At 32.2% G+C, this 16,753-nt stretch overlaps 1 protein-coding gene across 1 annotated transcript in view; it reads right to left on the minus strand.

Moving 5' to 3' along the window:
- Positions 1-3,714: 3,714 nt before the first annotated feature.
- The window catches only part of Hfm1 (helicase for meiosis 1), an 89,774-nt gene continuing 76,735 nt past the window's right edge, over positions 3,715-16,753 (minus strand). The window contains exons 34-38 of the mRNA XM_027935208.2: positions 7,068-7,181; positions 5,562-5,652; positions 4,988-5,099; positions 4,746-4,897; positions 3,715-3,784 (exon numbers count right to left, since the gene is read on the minus strand). Coding sequence (XP_027791009.2) covers positions 3,715-3,784; positions 4,746-4,897; positions 4,988-5,099; positions 5,562-5,652; positions 7,068-7,181 — 539 coding nt within the window. The remainder of the gene's footprint in view (positions 3,785-4,745; positions 4,898-4,987; positions 5,100-5,561; positions 5,653-7,067; positions 7,182-16,753) is intronic.

Here is a 16,753-nt window from a genome sequence, read left to right on the forward strand (position 1 = left end):
AGAAAAAAACCTATTCTAAAAGGCAATTAAACAAGAGCTATATCATCCTATTACATTTTAAATAGGAAATATATGTACAGAAAATAAAGTAATCATCATTACTATTATACTTGTCTTCTGGAATAGATCCTCTTAAAATTCTGATATTGTCTTCCTTCCTTTCCACATTATACAAGTGTTCCTTACACTTTAATGTGCACATAATCACCTGGGGATTTTGTTAAAATGCATATTCTGACTCAGACCACCTAGGGTGAAACCTAAGACACTGAGTTTTTAGCCAGCTTCCAGGCAGTTCCCATATTTCTAGTCTTTGGATCAGACTTTGAGTAGCAAGGTTTAAAACTATGGGCAGCCAAGAGTTGAAATGACAAAAGAAATGGCAGAATTTCCCTTTTTGTTTTGTTCCACAAACTAACCAATACTCAGACTGAAATTTACTTAGTTTAATTCTAAGCTTAAGCTTACTTTTATTTGCCCCAACTTCCTCCTCATTGGTGCCTTCTCTATTCCCACAAAAGTAAAAGTTCTTAAATACAGTCAATTGTTATTATCTAGGATGTCACAGGCAAATATTATCCATGTGAGTCATAGACTGGGGTTCTCAAAGAGTGGTTCCCTACAGTGCCTGATGAAAATGTTTTCTAGAAATAGGGTCAGAGTAAAGAGACTGGTAAATGAGTAAATTGTGCTAAAACTTAGAATAATGAGTAATTGAACAATCATTTCTATTTGGCTTTATAATGTATAATAATAAAAATTGTAGAAGACTTATTTTCTAATTATGTTTTACTTAAGGTAATGATAATACAGATTTGTATGCTCCGATCACATATCAACCAATAGAGTTGGTGAGGAGATACAGGTAGGGATATCTTCCTGAAAGAAAAAGTTTATGTAGAAGAAAGATCTTGGATAACATTTTTTTTTCCTATGGATGCTACATCTATGGAAACTCAAATCCATATGCAAATCAATGCAACTTGGATATTGTATTATTCCCCCCTTCTCAGTTGGTCATTTAAAGCGGTACAAACAGCTATCACTTACTGAACAAAACTATGAATCCATCCCTAAATTAAGTTTTCTATGCAGTGACTTATTAAATTCTCACTACATTCTTACAAGGTACATACTATTATGCCAACAAAGTAAGAAAACAGCCTACTGAGGAATTTTCAATTGAGAAAACCTTAAAGATTTTAATCCACCAGTGATTTTTGTGAAAAGCTCTGTTGTATGATTCACTGTATATAAATAAATAAATCCAATATATAACTTACAAATAGAAAAATTTAAGACTATTATTTATTTCATGAAAAGAACAGCCAGCAATTGGACTCCTTTAAGTGGCTAATATATATGTAACAGCACCATTGTTGTTGTTGGTTTTGAGTTACATATATTTAGCATACACATAATTTCCCAGGTAATCACTTAGGAGGTGAATCTATTATCTATGTGTTTCTCAAACTGACCTGATCATAAATACCATTTGGAATCTTTGTTAACAAACTACAGAATCCCTAGTCCCCTCCATTGGAGATTTTGAATCAGTAGATCTGAGGTGAGGTTAAGGTACTCTATATATTTAATATCTTATTCATTTTTTTAAAATGATGAAACAAGTTTGGGAGACAGTAGTCCACTGAATAAACCTGAGTTTCATTTAAAGCCCCTCCTAGTCGGGCCTTATATTTCAAACATCCATAAAATTAACCTATGTTTAAAAAAAAAAATCTATCCATTTCCCCCCAAATAGATACTTTCCTCCTTTGCACCTTTGTTCAGGCAGTTTTCTATTTTTTTCCTCCACAAAATCTTATTCTCTTTCAAGGTTCAACTCAGATTTTAAACTTTCTATAAATAATTCCCTGACCCTCCAGCCAGGATTATATTCTTTCTTATATACACCCACAGCTATTTTAATCTCTTTTGCAGTGATTCTCTCAAAGTGTGGTCCATGGACCAGTAGGATCAGCACCATTTGGGAATCTGTTAGAAATTTAAATTCTCAGGAACTTTCCAGACACACTGAGTCATAAACTCAGGATAATCTGTTTCAAACAAGCCCTCTAGATGATTCCATGCACCTTTAAGTTTAAGAACCACTGCTCCAATGTATTCTAGATTTTATATTATAGACATACTTTGTTTTATTGTGCTTCACTTTATTGCACCTTACAGACATCACATTATTTATTATTTAAAGGCTTGGGGGCAACTCTGCATGTAGCAGAGCTATTGGTGCCATTTTTCCAACAGCTCAGATGACTGTTAGCATTTTTAGCAATAAAGTATTTTAAAATTAGGGTATATACATTTTTAAAGATATAATGCTATTGCATACATAATAGACTACAGTATAGTGTAAACATAGCTTTAATATTCACAGAGAAACCAAAAAAAGTTTGTGTGACTTACTTTATTGCAATATTTGCTTTATTGTTGTGGACCAAAACCTAACCTGCAATCTCTCTGAGGTATGCCTATACTGTATATCTTAACTTCTCTACTAGAATGTAAAGTAAGCTCCTTAAGAACAGGAACACTGTTTTCATTTTGCACAGTATCAACTACAGTGCTTTTCACTTAGCAGATCACAATGTTAGGTTGAATTAAATTGCTATTTCTTTAGTGTCAAAGTCTGTGTACATAAGATAAATAGATTTTAGTGCATCATTTTTTTTTCATTTTAATGGTGTTTAAAAATCTTTAAAAGTAGTAGTTTGATTGATTCAGATACAGATCCATACCCATTGTAAAGAGGACAAAAATAAAGGAACTAGTTTCCCTTACTTTTCAACATGAGACAAAATCTCTTTTGTTCTAATCTTTTTATCTAAGCTTAATACATATAATTCCTTATAAATATTTACTAATAATAAACATAACAATCTTATCTGGAAGTTTCTCATCTCTAAAGTTTTTATGCTTAAAGAAAATAAGTATTTTCTAAAATTTTTAAGTGGGTATCTATGTATTAAATACATTAGAAATAAACATTGCTTATGGTACCCTATATGCTACTTATTAATAAAGTTAATCAAAGTTGAAGTTGAGACATAATTTATTGGAAAATAATATAAATACCTTTTGCTAAAGGTCAACAAAACAAGGTTTTTGAATTCATGACACTGAAAAAACAAACTAAACAAAACCAACAATCTATATTGATTAATATTTCATTTATCATTGCTCAAAATTAGATAACAGTTCAAACAGCCATGGGATTTCTAAAAATCTAAAATAGTAAATAATAAAATAAAACACATGAAAACCATATGAGTGAATAAACCATACAATAGATTCACTGACTTGACATTATTTTCCTTTCACAGAATAACCTTCTTAAGAAAAATTTAAAAATGAAAACTTATATTAGTCCTGTCAAAATTCAATCAAAATCCAATTGGTAACTACACAGTTATTTCTAAGTATAAATTTTTGAATTTCAATCAGCTTATTAAAACAAAGCTACAGTAAAAAGCATTTTTCAAGATGTTACAATATAATGGTCAAATCTTTATCTTTCATTGCACAAAAAAAAAAATCAACAAAATTGATCTCATTTAATATACAAAAATCTGAACAATTATGAACTACTTTTCAAAAATATAAAGCACAAAAAATACAAATAAAAAACCTGCTTTGTGACTAGCTATCTTTATACTTTATTCTGTATTAATAAGAAGCATTATTTTTTTGTTTGTTTTAGAAAATGCCATCAAATATTCCCAGAAAAGACTTCATTTCCTCAGCTTCATCATCAGGATGATATCTACTGGATAAAAAAAGCAAATGCAAAAATAACTATTTCTGTAAGACAATTTAAAAAAAATACACAATAAATAATACAATACTAACAGAACATATAAACTTGATTGCTGTGAGGTTAATATGTCAAATAAACTTCAGTATGTATAACCTTGCAAGAAATTTGTCGGTAAAAAAAATTAGACTTTGTAAACTATAAAAGGACCAAATATCAGACATAATTTATTTAAATATATTGGAAAGTAATGTCATTTAATGAAAGTATAAACATACATGTAAACTTTGACACCTGCAGTTTCTCTTTAAAAAATGGCCAGAAGATTTAACCTGACAATTTCCCCTCCCTCCCTTCCTCCTTCTTTCTACCCTCCCTCCTTCTTCCCGCCCTTTCTTCTTTCTTCCCTACCCCCCCTTCCTTCCTCCCTCCCTCTTTCTTTTTTTTGTACTGGGGATTGACCCCAGGGGTACTTATTTTTTATTTTGAGACTGGGTTTCATTAAGTTCTTAGTGTCTCACTAAGTTGCTGAGGCTGACCTTCAACTTGGGATCCTTCTGTCTTACAGACTTCTGAGTTACTGAGATTATAGGCATATGCCACCACCCCTGGCTGTGACTTTTTTCATTGAACCTGTTGAATTGTGAAATAACTGTATAGCTCAAATACAACTGAACTTCTTAAAAATTAGCTGATTTCATTTGTATTTTTCAAATGATGCTACACTTTATACAAAAAAGCTATATTTGAATCAGTAAAAATAAGTTTATGAACTCAATATAGTTTCAAAAATTAGAATATTTGATGCTGTGAAATATCTTAAAAGAGCTTAGCTCACTACAGGTCTAAAATTTCAATGTCTTTAATATGTTTAGGTTCTGGTCTTTAAAAATGAATCAAGGAAAAAGGAAAGCCGAATTTCTTTGTAAGATGTCTTTACTGACATAATCATGAATATATTAAGAGTTCTTACCTGGAATCAACTTCCTTTATGGATTCACTGTTTCTAAAAAAAAAATCTACTTTCTTGAAATTTGAAAAATTTGATATGTTTTTGAAGTGAGTAAAGGACAGTTTCTCAATCTCTGGTGACAAACATTGCTTTTTTCTTTCCTGTAAATGGTCCTATATTTCGATGTAAAAAAATTGCAATCAATGAAAGTTTAAGTATTTAGGCAAAATTTATAGGAAAAACAAAGAAGTGCTTTTGCTTACAATATTTGCATTTCCAGCTTGTTGAGATAATTGTGTCATGGAGGATATATCAAACTTGGACATAGCAGAATTTGACAAACAAATGGCTGGCTTCTCGTGTGACGAAACAAAACTAAAAATTAAAATTAATTATTTGTAAAATATGGCAAATGGGAAAAACAAACCATTTTAATTTGCATTAATAGTGATTCTTTGGGGAGTACTATTTATCATATTTATCACAAAAAATTGATGCTGTTTCTTATACTCAAGGAGAACTTGGTGTATTTCCTTTCATTTAGACCATATCGTAATTTATATATTCCAAATTTGATAATAGTACTATTTTTAAGGGGCTATAGAAATAATCGTTCAAAAATGTTTTAAAAATTTAGTCTTATGCTTAACTGTCCATCATCTGAAATTCTGTTTTGACAACAGCACTTTGAGAAACACACCTCTAACATTAAGAGGGTTAAATTCACCAATACCATATATCTTCTCTGACACCTAATGACTTGATCCTCATCTCCAATTATGTCTCAAGAAAATATAAAGTTGTAAGAATAACAAATCAAAGTTTTTTAACACTTGCCTGTTTGACATTTCTCTTTGGAATTTGCTCTTTGACTGTTGGAAAGGTAGCTTACTTCCCCTGATACTTGAAATCAAAGTGTTTTCAGACCCTATATAAAGAGATAATAGTTTCAAATAAAATGCCAGTAAAGGGCTGAATGAAGTTTTTCACAAGTTCTATCAGGGAGCTGTCCAACAGATATGATCTGGTTAATAAAGGAATGACTAATTCTTTACAATATCAAATTTAATTTGCATAAAGTGAGGGCATAAAAGATAAAGGAGTAAAATTATAAAACACAAAGGTTAGCTTATTAGTTACTATGTTAAAAGGTCTTCAAACCACCACTATTTATTTATTTATTTTTTAAATTCAGATAAATGATCAAGTTGAGATTCATTCAATATTTTCAATGGTCTTCATGTGATCATTTAGAAGTGCTCCACAAATGGGGGTAAGTAGCATTTATTGATTTTCCCAGTGATAAATCTAATGCCTTCATAGAATTAGGCTACATCAAAGGATTAGCACGTTGCCTATTAACTTGCAGAACACAATAACATTTAATTGTGAGAAAGAGACTGCTAGTTGACATAGAAAATGATACATACTGATCTGATATAATAAAAAATTTTCAGGCCTATTTTGTGAAGGTGAGCAAATCCTTATCTTTCTGAGAAAAGCGTTTACTTTTTAGGGTAATTCTTAGGATCCTAAAACAACATTTCCACGGCTAATTGCTTCTCTTAGAAATATATATGTATATTTTTAAAAAGAGCATACATTGGTATATATTAAAAATCAACAAACTATAATTTTAGGAATAAGAGTCTGTACTCAGAAGGCTGAAGGACTGATTTCCTTCTGTCAACCCTTATGGGTAAGAGTATCTCCATTTGTTATCTTGTCAAACACTTGACATGACTTTCAATTTCTGTTTCAGTGAAATGGAGTAACTGCCTGTAACTCAAAGAACTACATCTCATTATTTTGGGTTTGTATATTATTTAAATATAATTGCCCACACAGGAGAAACAAATCCTTTCTTTTGTACTTATTTATATCTAAAGTCAATATTTTGATTAGAAATAAAAGGTTTTTTTTTTTTTGCAAGCTGATGAATACTTTCAAAAATAGAATACTTTTGTCCTTCACAAAAAGTAGCAAACCATGTGTGATCTTAGAATGGAGAGCAGGACACTCTGTATTATAAGGAAAAATTGAATCAACAGTCTGAATTTGAATAGTGTCTTTAACCAGAGAGGGGAGCAACAAAATAGAAAAAGTTCATTTGCTATATCACCATTGTGAAGTAACCTTGACCTCTGTTCTTAGTAGGTTAATGGTAAAATGCTTTTTATGGAAGGGTCACTTTTTCAGTTTTGCTAAAAATTATATTACTGAATCAAAACTAATTAAATAGGCACACATAAAAAGGTGAAGAAAATTACTCCTTGGAGCTAAAATGAAAAACATTCAAAAGAATTACTAATGAAATTACTTCATGCTAAAATACAAATTTACCTGGTGTCTTTATATTCTTAGTATCAACCGAAAAGTTAGTAACTTCTATTAAGTTTTCATCATCAAAATCATCCCAAACTTCATTTCCCAATTCAAAGTTCACATTCAAAACCTCTGAAAATGGGGAATTACTTTTATCCGTATCTATCAAATTTTGGTTTCCAGATATATTAAGATTTCTGTTGAACGTCATTGTTTGAGGGTCTTTCTCCTTTGAAGTTGTAGAATAGTTCCATCTAAAAAAATCTGTTATGTATATATATAAAAGAGTATAATTACTTTTAAAGATTAAACATCATTTTATACTGATATATCAAACACATCTTTCAATTACTAAGTAGAGTTTTCGAGCAGCAGTTTCCAAAAGCATTGTGTCAAGCATTGTTGAATATTATATTCAGTCAATTCTATTTACCGTATTACAAGTACTGATAGTTGCACTATATTTTTCATTAGATTTTAAAAGACAGAATTAATTTTTCATCTTAATTCCTAGGTAAAAATGATTCTACTCTAATTGGCTTCCAGCTCTTTACAAATTAATTTTGAATATTGTTATGACATACATTTGTCCAAAATACATATTTTTCTGCTGCTAAAAAATCCTCAGTATTTTCATTGTTTATAGCCTGGGTTTAGAAACAGACTACCTGTGTGAAAATTCTACTTTTTTTATTTGTATGACTTTAGAGAAGTAATTCAAATTCCCTGAGCCTAGTTTTCTCCCCTGAAAAAGGAAAAAATAATAGCACCTATTTAAAAAAATTGTTGTGAAGACTAAATCCCTTTACTTAAACACTTTTGCATAGATGTATACTAATATATATTTAATAACTGCCTCTCATAAGAGTATGCACATGTATATATACATAACTTTACCCTAAACTTTATAGATGTATATTACATAATTTACAAAAAATATTATATACAGTATGCTTAATTGTAAATCCCATATAATAATAATACTAATAATTATTATTATTTTAAACCCGAGTTCGAAGTAGGCTCCCTCTTTTTTTTTTAAAGAGAGAGAGAGAGAGAGAGAATCTTTTTTTAATATTTATTTTTTTTTAGTTTTCGGCGGACACAAATCTTTGTTTGTATGTGGTGCTGAGGATCGAACCCGGGCTGCACGCATGCCAGGCCAGCGTGCTACCGCTTGAGCCACATCCCCAGCCCCCATATAATTATTTGATTCTCACTAAATGTTTTCATTCAATTTTGCCACTCTTCTATCTATAGCCAACCTATGGTTGCAATTGACAAATCAGTAAAGTTCTCTCATAAATGTTGCTTAATATTTTTGTTGACTTTAGCAAGATAAAAGTAAAATAAAGACATATGTTGGGACTTCACTCATCCATCATTGATTAAGTAACTTTTTTTTTCTGAATTAAACAGTAGTTTTCAAATACTAAAAGAATATTCCCTTAATTTTTTGTGTTATTTTCAATGTAATGATTCTACAACATACTGTTAAGTTTAATCTTCACTATTGTCTCTTAAATTTAAACAACAAACCAATAAGTCAAATCCTGATAGGCAGTATTTTTTTATTCCAATAGTAAAACTTTTCTCACCATAACTGATTTTAAGCTACTTGTGATATTACTGATGAGAAGTTGGGAAGAAATGTACAGTAGCACCCCATTATACATTATTTACACCATATAGATAACAGCCTCAAGAATACAGATAATAGTAAAATGTAGTAGAATAATGAGGAAGTGATGAATTTTGAGCATTTTTGCTTTTGTTTTTAACATAATTTATTTGAAATTTCATATAATTAAAATTATAATAATAAATGAAAATTCCAATCATATTTCATAAGCTTGTGCCAGTACACCACTGGGTCATTTTACTTTAAATATCCCCCCATCCTTAGTTGGGAACACTTTGCATATCTGTAACCCAGAGACTTGAAAGGTTGAGGCAGGAGGATCACAAATTTGAGGTCAGCCTGGGCAACTTAACAAGACTCCATGTCAAAAGAGAAAAGAAAAAAAAAAAAAGATGGGACTATAGCTCAATGATCGTGGGTGGTGCACCACTGGGTTCAATCCCCAGTACTGTAAATAAATAAGTAAGTTAATAAATAAATAATCTCTGCCCTCTTATTCACCTATTCAAATCCTACTTTACTCTTCAACTATACCTACAATTATAGTTCACATTACTCTACTTTTATAAGTTGATCCATACACACAATGTACTAAAAATGGAAGTAGATACAAAGTATAATGGGAAGGTAGAAGAAAGAGCAATGAGAGTCAAAAAGACTCCTCAAGGTGAAAATAGATGAAAGAAAAGTAGTAGGATTCTAAGCTTGATAGAGCTGTGATTATGAAGAAAGGCAAGATACATATGAAGGGACAATAGCATGTGAAAGACATAGGATGAGAGACCAAAGAAGATGGGAACTATAAGTTTTCAGGATTTTTGGAGCACACAGCACAAGGAGAAGGCAGACCCAATTGAGACTGCACAGGGAGGTAAATGCCAGGTCATGTTGAAGTTTATTTGTCACGTTAAGGAGATGTGAAGATGTTTTAGCAACAGGTTTACTTAATTGAGATGCTTATTTGATCACTCGAAATGGTTATGTATTAGAGGATAGACTAGAAAAAGAGAGAAAGTTAATTGAAATAAATGAAAAACAATGAATGCTTGAGCTAGAGTATTAGTAAAAAGATAGAAGAGGGAAGAATTGATATGAGAAATGTGTAGAAGGCAAAATAATTAGGATTTGGTGATTAGTTACATGTGGGATGAGATATGTATGACAATTATTTTCTGTCTTTAGCAGCTTAAATAAGCAGAGGGTTAAATCACAAGGTTAAGGAAAACAGAGAGTGAGGCAAAAAGAAGATAGAAGGAAGGACTTGGGGTGCTGCTATGTTAACTTTTAGGCAGACATCTCCAGGAAGGTGATTATATAGAATGAGTTATATCTCGATGGGAGATACAGATTAAAAAAATCATCAGAATATAGTTAAGTGATTTAAGACATAGGCTTAGGTGATAATGTCTAGAAGTTTTGAAGTGAGAAGTGAGAGGAATGAAAAAGAAAAAAAATCTTTGCAACATCAATAGGAAGAAAAGCTCAAACGATCTGAGAAGTAGGAGAAAAATTAATAGAATGATTTAATTGAAACCAAAGGAGAAACTTGTGAAAGGAAGGAAAGACTAGAAAATCAAAAGTGTCAAATACTACAAAAGGCCTGGCATAGTGGCACACATCTGTTGTCCCAGCACTTGGGAGTTGGAAGTGGGATGATCATTTGACCTCAGGAGTTTGAGATAAGCCTGGGAACACAGATAGATTTTGTTTCTAAACAAAAACAAAAACAAAAAACCTGACTGAGGTCCAAAAGAGAATAAGTTGAAAAAAAGTTCACTGAATTCAGTACTTAGGAGGTCATTAAATGACGGGAGTAAAAGCCATTTCAAAGTAATGATAGAACCCAAATTTTAATGAATGAAACATGATAAGGCTGTAAGAAAATAAGCATGCTAACAGTAAAATGCTATTTCAAGAATTTTTGTTTGGATGAAAAAGCAAGAGATAGAGGTTATAGAGACTCTAGGATTCTGCTTTTGTCTGGCATGCTTGTTTTCATAAAAGTACCTCTATTTTCCTTTGGATAAACAAGCCTTCACCATTCCATGTGATCCTGGGAAGGCCATCATTCAAGGTGGCCTGCTTTCGCTGGGGCCACAGAGATAAAATGACTCCCCACCCCAGGCCATAGGAATTAATGAAGAATAAACATGGGACTCAAAGGAGGATAGTCAAGATTAATTCAGGTCTGAGTTCAAAACTAACATGGAAGAGTAACTTTTTCTACTGAATATGCTAACCTGGGAAGATTTAAATTAGGGACTACCTGCCATGTGAAAAAGCTCATTCAACAAATAAAGCCAATCAGTAACCAAGCATAACTAAAAGACTGAGAGAAAGCCAGAGGCAATGATGAGACCACTGGAGATTAAAGCTTGGATTAATGCTTGGACAATTACCTTTTTGTGTGTTTAACTCACTTTTATAGAATTTTTATCACTTATAATCAAAAAGGTCATGACAAGCTAGGTGAAGATCTAGAGATGAAGAAGAAAGAAATTTAAGCTTATGCATATGTTAGAGAAAAAAGACAATAGAGAAGGAAGAATTAAAATATAGGAAAGAGGAGAGGATTAATTGGTTTTCTAAAGTCCCAGAGAGGATAGCATTTGATAAGATTAAGAAAACTTGGAAGAGATAGACAAATTTCTGGACACATATAACCTACCAAAATTGAACCAAGAGGATATAATACAAAAATATAAATAGATTAATAACAAGTAATGAAATTGAAAAATAAAAAGTTTCCCAACAAAGAAAAGTCCACACATGGATGGGTTCACAGCTGAATTTAATCAGACTTTTAAAGAGAAACTAACATCAATGTCTTTCAAACTGATCTACAAAATAGAAAGGGAAGGAACCCTTCCAAACTTTTTCTTGGAAGTCAGTATTACCCTGCTACCAAAATCTGATGAGTATACAACAATAGCAAAAGAAAATTATAGACCAAATCCCTGAATGAGCAGAGATGCAAAAATCCTCAACAAAATTCTTTCAAATAAGATTCAACAGTACATTAAAAAACATTATAAACCATGATCAAGCTGGTATGGAAGGATGGTTCAAGATATACAAATTAATAAATGTAACACAACACATAGAGTCAAAGATTAAAAACCACATGATTACAGCAATAGGTGCAGAAAAACTCTTGACAAAATTCAATATTCCTTTATGATAAAATCTCTGAATAACTTAGGTATAGAAGAATCATAACTCAACATAATAAAGGTTACATATGACAAACCCATAGCCAATATCATACTTAATCGGAAAAAAACCTGAAAGCATTTCCTCTAAGATCAGGAACGTTTCAAGGGCGTCTGCTCTCATCACTCTTAGTCAATATAGTACTAGAAATTCTACCCAGAGCAATGAGGCAAGAGAAAAATAGAAGGCATGTAAACAGGAAAAGAAGGATTCAAATTATCCCTCTTTGTAAAAGATATGATTCTACATATAGAAATTACTTAGAACTCCATCAAAAGACTTTTAGAACTGATAAATTCAGTAAGATAGCAGGACATAAAATATACAAAATCAGTTGCTTTACTATATATCAATAATGAACTCTATGAGAAAGAAATGAGGAAAGCAATCACATTCACAATACCCACTACACATAAAATACCAGGAGTAAACCCAACTAAGTAAGGATGAAAACTGCAAAACACTGAAGAAAGAAACTGAATACAGCACTAGGAGGTAGAAAGACCTCCCATATTCATGGATTGGAGAATTAATATTATTAAAATGGCCATACTACCCAAAGTGATCTGTAGATTCAATGAAATCCCCATTGAAATACCAGTGACATTTTTCACAGAACTAGGAAAAAAAAACAACCCTGGAATTCATAAGGAAATGCAAAAGACCCTGAATAGCCAAAGCAATCCTGAGCAAACAGCAATAATACTAGAGGCATCACAAAACATACTACATAACAACAGTAACAAAAATAGCATGGTGTTGGCATAAAACAGACCTAAAGACAATGGATAGATAGGAAGCTCAGAAATAGCTGGGTCAAATGGTGGTTCCATTTCAATTTTCCAAGAAATCTCCATACTGCTTTCCATATTGGTTGCACCAATTTGCAGTCCCACCAGCAATGTATGAGTGTGCCTTTTTCCCCACATCCTCACCAACACTTATTGTTGTTTGTCTTCATAATAGCTGTCATTCTGACTGGAGTAAGATGAAATCTTAGAGTGGTTTTGATTTGCATTTCTCTAATTGCTAGTGATGATGAAGATTTTTTCATGCATTTGTTGATTGATTATATATCATCTTCTGAGAAGTGTCTGTTTAGGTCTTTGGCTCATTTATTGATTGGGTTATTTGTTTGTTTGTTTTTTTTTTTTTTGGTGTTTAGCTTTTTGAGTTCTTTATATACCCTAGAGATTAGTGCTCTATCTGATGTGTGAAGGATAAAGATTTGCTCCTAAGATGTAGGCTCTCTATTCACCTCACAGTTTGTTTCTTTTGCTGAGAAGAAACTTTTAAGTTTGAATCCAACCCACTTATTAATTCTTGATTTTAATTCTTGCACCACAGGAGTCTTATTAAAAAAGTTGGGGCCTAATCCCACATGATGGAAATTAGGGCCTACTTTTTCTTCTATTAGATGCAAGGTCTCAGGTTTTATTCCTTAGTCTTCGATCCATTTAGAGTTGAGTTTTGTGCATGGTGAGAGACAGGGGTTTAATTTCATTTTGTTGCATATGGATTTCCAGTTTTCCCAGCACCATTTGTTGAAGAGGCTATCTTTTCTCCAATGTATGTTCTTGGCACCTTTGTCTAATATAAGATAGTTGTAGTTTTGTGGGTTAGTCTCTGTGTCCTCTGTTCTGTACCATTGGTCTACCAGTCTACTTTGGTGCCAATACCATGCTGTTTTTGTTACTATTGCTCTGTAGTATAGTTTAAGGTCTGGTATAGTGATGCCTCCTGCTTCACTCTTCCTGCTAAGAATTGCTTTAGCTATTCTGGGTCTCTTTCTATCCCTCTTCTTGGTCTATACCCAAAGGACTTAAAAACAGCATACTACAGGGACACAGTCCCATCAATGTTTATAGCAGCACAATTAACAATAGCTAAACTGTGGAATCAACCTAGATGCCCTTCAATAGGTGAATGGATACAAAAAATGTAGCATATATACACAATGGAATATTAATCAGTAATAGAAGAGAATAAAATCATGGCATTTGCAGGTAAATCGACGGAGTTAGAGAAGATAATGCTAAGCGAAGTTGACCAATTCCCAAAAAACAAATGCCAAATGTTTTCTCTGATATAAGGTGACTGATTCATAGTGGGATAGGGAGAAGGAGCATGGGAGGAATAGATGAACTCTAGATAGGGCAGAGGGGTTGGAGGGGGAGGAAAGAGGAATGGGGTTATTAATGATGGTGGAATGTGATGGTCATTATTATCCAAAGTACAGGTATAAAGACACGAATTGGTGTGAATATACTTTGTATACAATCAGAGATATAAAAAATTATGCTCTATATGTGTAATAAGAATTATAATGCATTCCACTGTCATATATAAATAAAAAAAATTAAAAAAAGAAAGCCCAGAAATAAATTCATGCACCTTCACCAACTGACTCCTTTATATAAAGGTGTCAAAAGCAAGCGTTGGATGGAGAGTCTCTTCAATAAGTTGGGAAAACTGAATAATCAAATGTAGAAGGTTGAAATTTGATGCCTATCTCGCACCCTGAAGAAACAACAACTCAAGACTTTAATAAAATACCAAAATCTTTAAAACTACTAGAAGAAAATACAGGAGAAACACTTCAAGGTATTGGCACAAGCAATGATTTCCTCCCTTAGCTCAGGAAACAAAAGCAAGAATTACCAATTGGGATTACATAAAATTCAAGTTTCTGCACAGCAAAGGAAACAAAACAGTGAAGAGACAATCTACTTAATGGGAGAGAATCTTTGCCAGCCATTCATCAGACAGAGGATTGATTTCCAGAATACAAAAAGAACTCAAAAAACTTAACAAAAGCCAAATAATCTAATTAATAAATGGGCAATTGAACTGATTAGACACTTCACAAAAGAGAAAGTACAAATAGCCAATAAATATATGAAAAAATGTTCAATATCTTTAGTCACCAGGGAAAGCAAATCACAACTACATTGATATTCTACCTTAACTCAGAATAGCTACTATCAAAAACAAACAAACAAAAAACAATAAACAAACAAAAAATAACAAATGTTGGTGAGGTTGTGGAGAAAAAGGAACCCTAACTATTGATGGGAAACAAATTAGTTCAGTCTCTATAGAAAATAGTGTGACAGTTCCTCAAAAAAACTAAAAATAGAGCTACCATATGATCCAGCTACACCATTCTGGGTATATACATCTGAAGGAAATGAAGTCAACATGCAAAAGAGATTCTTGCACACCCATGTTTATTTTGCCATTTTTCACAATAGCCCAGATATAAAATCAGCCTGGATATGTATCAACAGATGAGTGGACAAAGAAAACACCACACACACACACACACACACACACACACACATATACATATACATATATGGATAGATAGATAATGGAATATTATTCAGCTAAAAAAAGAATAAAATGTTGCCATTTGCAGAAATATGGATAGAACTAAGACAAAACGTTAAGCAAAATAAGCCAGACCACATAAAGACAAGTAATACATATTTTTTCTCATATAAGGAGACTAAAAAAAGAGATGACTTGAAAGTAAAAGAGGTGGATGGTGGGGCAGGATTACATAGGAGAAGGGAGAATGGACATGATCAAATCTTAATATACACATGTATGGAAATGCCTCAGTGAAACCCATCAATTTGTACAATTAATGTGTTGAGAATTACAATAAAAGAAGTTTGCAAGAGGAGAAATAAACCTTGAATTGAAGAAAAGATAATTCATCTTTCCAGACAAACAGAGGATTAAGGATAGGTTCAGAGACAGAGAAATAACATAGTTAGAGTGAAAGTTGAATAGGATGGCGGAAAGCTGAAAGAGTTCATACACTATAGGTTCAATTTTCAATTCTCCACTGATATCTAAAAGCCAATTTTGTTTTCTAGAAATGGCACTGGACTGGGAATCAAGAGATATGGAATGTATTTCTGGCCCTGCCATTAATTAGCTATGTGATTTTGGGCAAGCCATTTAATCTCTCACAGTCTTGGCTTCTTTCACTGTAAAATGAGAAATTGCACAAAGGTCCTTTCCAATTTAAATTTTATGATTCAACACAGGTTTCTCATATAATTTCTAACATTTTTTTCTCTTCTGAAATTGGAATATAGATAGTAAAAATTGCCATATTTTTCTTAAAACATTCTCAAAAGTAGTATTTGAATATATTTGAAATATGTTTTGCTAACAAAGACTAATGTATCAAAAGTATAATAAACATGCTCAATTACTATTCTAAATAGTTCAAAATATTATTCTAAGAGCTTTATATAAGTTATTTCATTTAATTCTAAAATTTCTAAAACATATTCAGATGAGGGAACTGAGACAAAGTGGTTAAATATACTATAAGGGGCCACAGTAAATGACATAATTAGAACTTGAACCTAAACAGACTGTTTCAGATCCTGTGAGCTTAACTTCTATACTATATGACTCCTTACTTTAAAAACAAAGAGAAAAATAAAAAAAGTAAAAGAAAATATGAAAAGTGGCCCACTCAGTAAAACTGGAAAATGGTTATTATTGGGGGTTAAAGTATCTTAGATGGAACTTTCATATCATGATATAAATTTGATTTGGGATGGTGGTAGGAAAGAAATAATAAACCTATGTAAATACAACATAAAATAAAGTAGAGGGCCTGGGTATTGTAGCATATACTTGTAATCCCAGCAGCTTGGGAGGCTGGGGCAGGAGGATCACAATTTTGAGGCCAGCCTCAGAACTTAGCGAGGCCCTGAGGAACTTGGTTAAGACCTTGTCTCAAAGTTAAAAAAATAAAAATAAAAAAAGGGCTGGGGATGTGGCTCAGTGGTAAAGTACCCCTGGTTCAATCCCAGTACCA

This window comes from Marmota flaviventris, chromosome 10, assembly GCF_047511675.1.
Source record: "Marmota flaviventris isolate mMarFla1 chromosome 10, mMarFla1.hap1, whole genome shotgun sequence".
NCBI lineage: Eukaryota > Metazoa > Chordata > Mammalia > Rodentia > Sciuridae > Marmota > Marmota flaviventris.